General features: G+C 38.1%; 1 protein-coding gene across 2 annotated transcripts in view; it reads left to right on the top strand.

The window, feature by feature from the left end:
- LOC125040853 (MAM and LDL-receptor class A domain-containing protein 1-like) overlaps positions 1–10,000 on the top strand; it is a 17,798-nt gene that overhangs the window by 1,176 nt on the left and 6,622 nt on the right. For both annotated transcript variants that reach the window (XM_047635615.1, XM_047635614.1), the window contains 10 exons: positions 501–657; positions 1,519–1,640; positions 1,974–2,265; positions 3,539–3,688; positions 4,252–4,396; positions 4,727–4,807; positions 5,706–5,836; positions 6,181–6,328; positions 6,832–7,012; positions 7,307–7,387. In XM_047635615.1, coding sequence (XP_047491571.1) covers positions 501–657; positions 1,519–1,640; positions 1,974–2,265; positions 3,539–3,688; positions 4,252–4,396; positions 4,727–4,807; positions 5,706–5,836; positions 6,181–6,328; positions 6,832–7,012; positions 7,307–7,387 — 1,488 coding nt within the window. The remainder of the gene's footprint in view (positions 1–500; positions 658–1,518; positions 1,641–1,973; positions 2,266–3,538; positions 3,689–4,251; positions 4,397–4,726; positions 4,808–5,705; positions 5,837–6,180; positions 6,329–6,831; positions 7,013–7,306; positions 7,388–10,000) is intronic.

Raw genomic sequence — 10,000 nt, 5'->3', positions numbered from 1 at the left:
AGAGGGAGTGACGTATGAGTGATGTTTATATTCAAATAGTCACATACAAGCACACACACACACATATGTATATATGTAAATACACACACACACACACACACACACACACACACACACAAATATATATATATATATATATATATATATATATAGAGAGAGAGAGAGAGAGAGAGAGAGAGAGAGAGAGAGAGAGAGAGAGAGAGAGAGAGAGAGAGTGGGAGTGGAGTGGGGGGGGATGTCTATCTGTATACAAACAGATAGACATAAACAGGTAGACAGATTGACAGATAGACGTAAACAGGTAGACAGATAGACAGACAGATAGACCTAAACAGGTAGACAGACAACAGAGAAGAGAAGAAGAGAAGAGAAAAGAGAGAGGATAGAAGGGATAAGAAAAAGAGGAGAGAAGCAGGCAGGCAAAAAAAAAAAAAAAAAAAAAAAAAACACTCATACAGAACTACCATACCGACTATATTCCTATATTTTCCTCCTTCCAGGCTGACTGTAGCTTCAACACCACAGGCACTTCGGTGTCCTTGTGCAGCCTCCTGACGAACACCGACGCGTTTTCTGTTGCTCCGTGGCGAGGGGGGACTGGCTCAGAGTCGAACTGGAGCGGCGGACCTGCGGTGGATAACGGAAATGATCCTGCAGGTGGGAGGTTTTGAGGTGGAGGAAGTGGAGGAAGTGGAGGAATGTGCGTGGGGAGGGGGGGGGACGGTGGAGGGAAGTGGAGGAAATGGAGGAATGTGTGTGGGGGGTGGAGGGAGGTGGAGGAAGTGGAGGAATGCGCGTGGGGCGGGGGGAGGACGGTGGAGGAAGGTGGAGGAAATGGAGGAATGTGCGGGGAGGTGGAGGGAGGTGGATGAAGTGGAGGAATGTGCGTGGGAGTGGGGGGAGGAAGAAGGAGGAGGTCTTGAGGTGGAGGAATGTGTGTGAGGGCGGGGGAAAGAAGGTGGAGGGAGGTGGAGGAGGAGGGGAGGGGATACGTGGATGTAAGGGGTGTGGAGGAGGCAGAGGTGGAATTTGTGTGGGAGTGGAGACTAGAGGCTGAGTTGGATGTGGGTGGGGGGGGGGGAGATGGAAATCGTGTATAAGGGGGAAGATCGCTGCATATGGAGTGTTTGTGATTGTGAGATGGGGGAGGGGGGCAAGGGGAGGGCACTTGTTCCAGGTGCATGATGAAGGATGAGGTAGGGTGGGGGGTGGGGGGGTTGAATCATTAGGTGGGGGAGTATGCGTGGGGGAGAATGTTGAGGTAGGGTGTGTGTGGGGAGGATGTGGAGGATGACGTTTAGTAAGGATGCAGGGGAATGGAGACGGTGGAGATTAAAGTGAAGACGAATGCAATGACAAAATAAATAACAAATGATTCCTCATTACAACAAACTTAAATTTCTGAGAAAAAAAATGAATATCACAACATACTTTGATCAAATACACACACTTCCTTTTTTATGTAATATCTGTGCAATAACTCAAGCTTATCCGATTATTCCCCACCAATATCCACAGGCGGATATGGCTTCACGACAACCTACGACATGGTGAACACAGACCAACCCTATAAGAAGGCGTGGCTAGTGACGGAACCGAGCCCGAAAACAGGGGCTCAGGGGAAGTGCCTCGAGTTTGCGGTGAGTCGGAGCTTCGGTTTTGAAAGCTTCGGAATCGTTGGTGTTGTGATGGCATCTGTTACTGTTACTGTATACATGTGAGTCAGTCTCTCTCTCTCTCTCTCTCTCTCTCTCTCTCTCTCTCTCTCTCTCTCTCTCTCTCTCTCTCTCTCTCTCTCTCTCTTTCTCTCTTTGTCTGGCTCTGTCTGTTTGTATATCTCTGTCTTTCTGTCTGCATGCACACATACACACATAGTTTATGTGTGTGTGTGTGCGTGTGTGTGTGTGCATACATCCACTCCTCCAAAGAGAAACTCATCATCCGCCCACTTACCCCCTTCCCCCCTCTCCCAGTACGCCAGCTACGGCCTGGGCATCGCGGAGTTCCAAGTCCTCCTGATGACCTACCTGACGGAGGACGTGAACGACGCCCTGGAGAACAACACGGCCCCGATCGTGTTCCAGCGAACGAACCTCATGAAGCACAAAGGTTCGACTCGCGGACAGTGGCAGCCAGCGAAAATCACGTTCTCAGCTAAGGGCGACTTTAGCGTGGCGTTCGAAGCTGTTCCGGATCTTATGTACGAGCGGTACACCGGATACGTCGCCGTGGATGATATTACCTTCAAGGACGGTCCGTGCGAGAGTGAGTAGAAGCGAATTCCATATACTTATTTCACCAGGTGGTAAAATAAATGAAATAAGATAAAGAAATAAAGAGAATAAATAAATAGATAGATAAGAAAACAGTATGAAATCAGCCGTTTGTTTTATCTATAAACATTGTAACTTATTAGAGTATTTTCTTTCAAGAGGATAGGAAATGTGCGAAATCCTGTGGGATAAGCTTAGTAAAGTCTGAGTGGAGAAAGGAAAAAATGAAGCAGAGAGAGATCATGAAAGTAGTGGCGAAAATTTACTTTTTTTCTTTTTTTTTAAGAATGAGTTGGTTTGGTTGGGGTGGAGGTGGAAGTAGGGTGAGAAAGAGAGGTGGGGAGAGAGAAGAAGAGGTAGAAGACATATTCTAACCTTTTAACAGACCTATTCACCTTTTATAATTCTATTTCATTTTATTTGGCTATAATCAATCTCAGCTTCAACATTCGTTTATATTTGCTTCCCTTTTCTTTTCTAAGATAAATCTATATTTCACCCGAACTTCTACCTGTATACTTTTTTATTTTTTCCTTTCCTCAGAAGTATATTCGACCTAAATTTCTACCTGTATATTTCTTTTTCACCTGTTTTGTTTATATTCGACCTCACCTTCTACAAATGTTAATAGACATCTTTTTACCAGATACATTTTTTTCTTTTTTTATCAACTGAATCTCTGCCGATTCACCTTTTTTTAAAACTTATTTCCATTATATAAATGAAGTTGTATATTCAGCCTTAAGCATTTATAAACATTTTCTCTCTCATTTTCTTAAGTCTATGCATGTATATTTTACCACAAATTCTACAAACGTCTATAATATTTTCTATATGCCGTATTTATACCTTTTTCCATTGGATGAGTGTATATTCGACCTCACTTTCTACAAACGTTTATAAACCCATTTACCTTGTTAACAGACATTTTCTCTCTCTTCTTCTTTCATCAAAGAATTAAAGAATCTATTTACTTCCTTAAGATACGTTTTTCTTTTATCTCTGCCTATTTAGCTCTTTTTAGCATTTTTCATCCATCAGATGAATATTCGACATCAACTTCAACAAACATTTCTAAATAATTTCTATATTCTTTGTTAATTATCTATATTCGTGCTCAGCTTCTACAATTATTTCAAAATATTTTCTATAATCCTTTTTTTAATTATTCTTTCATTCGGCCTCAACTTCTACAAAAGTTTCTAAATATTTGCTATTTTCCATTGTTTAATTATTCAAATTTTTCCTATCATTATTTCCATCAGATGAGTGTAGATTCGACCTCAACTTCTGCGAACTGACGAACGAACCGAACAACGACGACTTCGACTGGTCTCTGGGTCGTGGCACTGAGAAGACGAACACGGGGCCGACGAAGGACCAGTCGTCTTTCATTACGAGCGGGGTGACTAGTGGTTCGTTCGCTCTCGGTTCTTGTTTTGATGGGTTTTGGTTGGTTGCTTCTTGCTTTTGTTTTGTTATTTGTTTGTTTGTTTTATTTTTTATTGTTTGTTGTTTTTCTTGATTATTTTTGATTTTTTTGCGGATGGTCTGACCTTTTTTTTCTTTTTTTTGATAGATGGTCTTTCTTTTATTTTTCTGTCCTTCGCTTTCTCTCTCTCTCTCTCTCTCTCTCTCTCTCTCTCTCTCTCTCTCTCTCTCTCTCTCTCTCTCTCTCTCTCTCTATCTCTCTCTCTATCTATCTCTCTCTCTCTCACTCTCTCTCTTTCTCTCGCTCTCATTCTCTCTCTCTCACTTTCTCTCCTTCTCTCTCTCTCTCTCGCTTTCTCTCCCTCCCTCCTTCCCGCTCCTTCCCTCTTTCCCTGTCCTTCTCCCTCTCTCCCTCTCCCTCTCCCTCTCCCTCTCCCTCTCCCTCTCCCTCTCCCTCTCTCTCAACCAATCCATCTATCACACTATCTTTAATTCTCTCTCCTGATATTTATTAATCCACTCTGGCTTCCACTTCTCTCACAAACAGGTGGTTACGCCTATATCGACAGTAGTTACCCGAGAGTAGGTGGCGAGATCGCACAGCTGGTTTCGCCCGTTCTTGATCCAACTGAATCTCCAAAGTGCCTGAAATTTTGGGTGAATACGTATGGTAGCGGTATCGGGGCTTTGAGGTATGTGCTTGTATGTTGTATGTGTTGCCTTTCGTTTCTATTTGTTTTGTGTGTGTGTGTGTTTTTGGTTTGTGTATGTATTTGTGTGTGTGTATTTGTTTGGTGTGTGTTTGTGTGTGTTTGTGTGTGTGTGTGTGTGTGTGTGTGTGTGTGTGTGTGTGTGTGTGTGTGTGTGTGTTCTTACCCGCCTTACTTTGTGTGTATATTCCTGTGCGCCTGTGAGCATAAGTACTGCATAATTATTATGATTCGTACATATACGAATGATATCTCCTAATTGACTCCCTGACTTAAGAAAGCATAATTAACCGTCGTATTCCACCTCTTAAGAGTCCTGTACTCGCCCACGGCAACCGCTAACAACATCCGGGAACTTTGGAAGATCGAAGGTGCATCTTCAGGCACCGACGAGTAAGTGAAGGTTCCAAACTTTTTTTCTTTCTTTCTCTTTTCCTTTCTCTCTTTCTCTCCTTTTTGTCTTTCTTGTCTTTCCTAACCCTTTTGCCAGGTTCGGCGTTTCTGTGTATAATAATCTAGAAATAATAATGATACAAATGAAAATTATTATTTTGTCGCGCATTTACGTTTCAGTCGTATCCTTTTCTGTAAACATACGTTCCTATCGCTTTCTTTCATTTTTTTTTTTTTTTTTTTTCATTTGGTGTCTTTTTCCTGCTTCTATTTTGAATTGATGATATACACTCTAATGCTTAAATTCATATGCATTGCCTCATTTCGTAAATATTCAGCATAATCCTCGTTGTTGTCTCCTTTCCACTTTCTATTCTTAAATGCTAAATAATCCTATATCCAATTAAATATTTTCATATCCTTCACATTCAGTACTAATTAAAGTTAAATAATACCTCCTTTTACATATTAAAAAGACTAGCTCGAGCAACCTCTTGTCGCTGTCCACAAAAAAAAAAAAAAAAAAAAAAGTTCGTATGCGCTTTATTGTCTAGATGATTTTCGCGCCGGGTATTAGAAAAAAAAAAAAAAAAAAAAAAAAAAAAAAAAAAAAAAAAAACAACTTTTTACCATAGTTTTGGTTAATGTGTTAATAAAGAATGTATTTATATTCTGGGTGGTGCGCTGCGACACCGTACTCGAAAGATATGCTGTGAAAATAAATAAATCATCATGGATTTGCTCCATACTGCAGTAAGCTGAACAAATGAAAAGCTTAAAACGTAAACAAATAAATAAATAAATAAAGATGGCCTCCAGTGTTCCGTTGGCTTCATTTATAGAACAGAATGTTATGTATTATCTAATCTAACTTGTTCACCCCCCCCCCCCATTTCAGTTGGTACCCCTGCCAGGTGACGGTGGCTTCGGCAGAGAGTTTCAACCTAATTTTTGAAGCTTCAGTCGGTAGTCGAGGCTCCGGTGATATTGCCCTCGACAGCATCACGTTTCCCGAGGGGGCGTGTCCTAGTAAGTGGGCGGAGTCTGGAAGTTTCGTTCTGTGTCGAGATAGTTTGTTGGTGAACGTATATTTCCTTTTTTTTTTTATTCTTCCTAGTAGATGTCATACTTCATTTGTTTCCCGCCTATTGTAAGCTTTAGTGATTTAGCCCTGTACTATATTGCTTGTTACCTAGAGTGAGAGGGTTCGAATCATGGCCAGGGAAGTTGTTCCAAACCATCATCCACCTTTTATCTCATTGAATAACGACCCAATCATGACAGACACACACCGTTCCCTGAACAGGACATTTTTTTCCCACCTTTTCTCTTTCTTCTTCACTCCACTTCTATCTCCTTTTATTTTTTCTCAGGCCAACCTTCGTTCTCCACAAGCAACTGGGGGGACTGTGACTTCATGGAGAACACGTGTGGCTGGCAAATTCCCCATTTTCCGGACGAAGTTTGCTCGATGTTATCCCGCGCCACAGAAAACTCAGAGAACCCGCGTGGACATACGGAGTGAGTGGTGAAGTTGGAGGGGGTCGTTTGTGAAGAAGTTTTGATGCTACTGATGATACTGATCTATGGCGATGGCGGTGGTGTAGTTTATGGTGAAGTTATGATGTAGGTTGTGATGATGTGTTGATGCTGATGGTGATATTGATGGTGTTGTGGTGAAGTGACGCTATGGTGACGTTGAGCCTAAGGTTTTTCTTTTATCAATTTGTGTAGACTTTACAAGTTTACGGTGTACTGCTCGATTGGTATATGATGTCGAAGTTTAGACCATCAGACATATATATTTACAAAAGGGTTTTCTAAGAATTATCACATGGTTATATAGAATAAATTCATGCCATTCAGAGCATAAAATAAAATCAGTAATAATGTCAAAACAGGTAATATCACTCTCGTAAAGAAATTACAAATTATACCCTTGATATCCCCATACAAAACACAATCAACAAGCAAATACGAAATACACATTTAAAAAATTATAAGCACTATAACTCTTCTTCCAGGAACGCATTCGACATTACCGACTCCTACATTCAGTTCGACTTGAGTTGTTACCAGCAGCAAGCTCGACACACGGTTTCGCTCACTTTTCTGCAAGCCAGTATCACAACCGAAACCTGCCTGTCCTTTTGGGTGTATATGTTCACACGAGTCCAATCTCAAAGCAAAATCGGAGCCCTTAGTGTGAGTTTGTGTTCGAATTCTCGTTTTCTTTGGTGGTCCCGTTTTCTTTTGGAGGGCGTTTAGAAAATGGAGATAGAGGGAAACTTATCTATTTTTTATACGATTTATTTTTTATCACTACCTTAATGCTGTTGTTTTTTTGTTTATATAATAAGAACGGAAGGAAAATTAGCTTGCTGTGATAGTAGCTATATGTCATATTTTTTTCACAAATGATACATTTAACTTTATGTTAAAAAAAAAACTTTTACAGGTATAACTATTTTATAACAACACCAAAACATGCATTCTCAGGTCATACTGATGACCAGTGATGGCAACCAGACTCTGTGGAGAATAGAAAATGAACAACATTCAGACTGGATGTATGCACAGGTAAGTAGTTTATTGCATTTGACACTCTACCACTCATTAGCCCAGACACCATATGACACACCATACCTTCCGGATGATACTTTACACTATACGATTAACACCATACTTTCCAAATAATACTATACACCGTATGTCGGACGTATATACCCTACGCTAATATCAAAGCAAGCACTGTCATACAGCTGACACTATACAAAACACGAGCTTTTTACGCAATACACTGAAAAGATATTAATTCTACGCAGCAGATAAGCTGTGTGTTTTCTCTCTTTTTTATTGTACATATGAGTTAAGGGACATTTTGATAATAATTGAATCATTAATAAGAAATTGGTACATGCAGATTAGAACAACGTAAGCTAATATGTGACTTTTATGTTATGCAACATTGCAATTTTAAGGAATTTCAAAATCACATATCATAAGTATATATTTTACAAACTTTACTAAATGCAGTGATTCACAAGGATGAAAAAAGCGAGTCTTGCCATAAGTAGCATTTTAAAAAATATGTAAAAGTAGTGATACATATAAATGATAATAATTTTTCTTAATATGTTTTTTTTATTATCATTGCTACAGTAGTAGTTATAATGATAATGATAATTGTAATACTAATTATAATAATTATAATGACAATAAAAATAATTACTATTGTTATTATTACTGGTTATTATTATTATCATTATTATTATTATTATTATTATTATTATTACCACGATCTTCACTACTATTGTTATAACCATTATGATGATTATCATTTTTTTTCATCATCATCGTCATTATTACTATTATCACTATTATTGTTAATATGATCATTATCCTCATTATTACTATTTTCATTACACTTGTTATTATTATTATTTTTATTATTATTATTACCATTACTATTATCATCAATATGATTCCCATTTTCATTTCATCATCATCGTCATTTTCATGGTTATCTGTTTTCCTCTTATTCTTATTTCAGAGATTATCTTATCTATGTATTTTCTGTTTCTTTGTGTTGCGTCCATGCCCAATTATCTTCCCCTGTTCTTTGGATATGTTCTTTAAGCAGTTCTTCTTTGTATGATTTTGATATTTTTCTCAGATTGTTCTTAAGATCATATTTGTTTTTGTTTTTACTTTTCTCGTGTTCTTAAGTTTGTTTTTTGTGTCTGTGTTATTTTCGTTTGTTTTATTAATCTGTATTCTTTTAAATTTTTTTTACTTCCTTTTTTCTTTATTTTTTTATTTTTTTTTTTTTTCATTGTATGTTTGTACTGTTTTTGTGGGACATTTTTCTCTGTTGTTAAAGTTTTTTTTTTTTTTTTTTTTTTTTTTTGTATGTTCTCTCTGCAAAATCTAGTTCACTGTTTTTCTGAACATGTTCTTAAGTTATTCCTTTTCTTTCATAATTTCCTTTCTCATTACAAGTTTTTTTATTATTATTATTCACTTCATATTCTCGAATTATTGCTTATTTTTTTATTTCTGACGTATTTCTCAAAGCATATTCTTTACCTATTTTTCACTGCATGTCCTTGATATATTTTTTTTACCCTTGTTATGGGTAAATGCATGATCATAATTTGTTTTTCTTTCACTGCATGTTCTTGATTTGTCTCACTCAATGGTCTTGCGTTGTTTTACACTGCATGTTTTAATTTCATCTCACATGCATTCATATATTCATTCATATATTTACTCTCATTCATATAATACACATACGCATGCATATCCAACCAAACATGCAGTTACAATATCACATTAACACATTCTCACGCATGCATGCCCTTTCAGGGACATTTACAGACACTCGGGAGGCAGACACACCAAAAGCCAATACTCACACATATAAAGATACAGTGTCACACGCACATGACTTCTCACAGACATTCACTGACACGCATTAAGTAAACACGCTAAAGGCAGGCATGACAACTGAGATGAACTTCTTAAACGGAGAACAACTCGACTACAGGGTTTCGAGCGCTCGGACTAAGATTGACCGAATCCACTCGACCACCAAAGTCTCAAATATGTGTGTCGCTTTGGAATCCCCCTGTTGGTCTTTGTGCCTGTATCTATCAACCTATCTCTCTATATATGTCTGATATATATATATATATATATATATATATATATATATATTACATATATGTACTCACACAGACATATACACAGACATATACAGTATCATATAATATACAAGTATCATATAACATCCACGATAATATATAATAGTTTAGTAGACAGATTAACTGATTTAATTAACCTTTGATAAATGCATGATGATTAACTGCATGCCCAATATCCACATGTAGTTAGGCTCGAGCACTGCATGTTGACTAACCATTGCACTGCATGATTTTAATGCACGTTTTTGCATGACAACTAACATACCAACATGTACAAGGTAAGTCTAAATTCTGTTTTATCTTAGGAAGATCTTATTATAGGTTGGTTTAGACAGTGTCTGTGTGTATGTGTGTATGTGAGTGTGTGTGTGTGTGTGTGTGTGTGTGTGTGTGTGTGTGTGTGTTTTAGTTGACTAGATTATACAATTTTTACGGTCAAAATGCGGTGTATTGTATAGTATAGGCCTCTACTGAAAATCAATAAGAG

Source organism: Penaeus chinensis, chromosome 29 (genome assembly GCF_019202785.1).
Source record: "Penaeus chinensis breed Huanghai No. 1 chromosome 29, ASM1920278v2, whole genome shotgun sequence".
NCBI lineage: Eukaryota > Metazoa > Arthropoda > Malacostraca > Decapoda > Penaeidae > Penaeus > Penaeus chinensis.
Note: the sequence above shows the minus strand (reverse complement) of the source record. Positions and strands in the feature narration are given on the sequence as shown.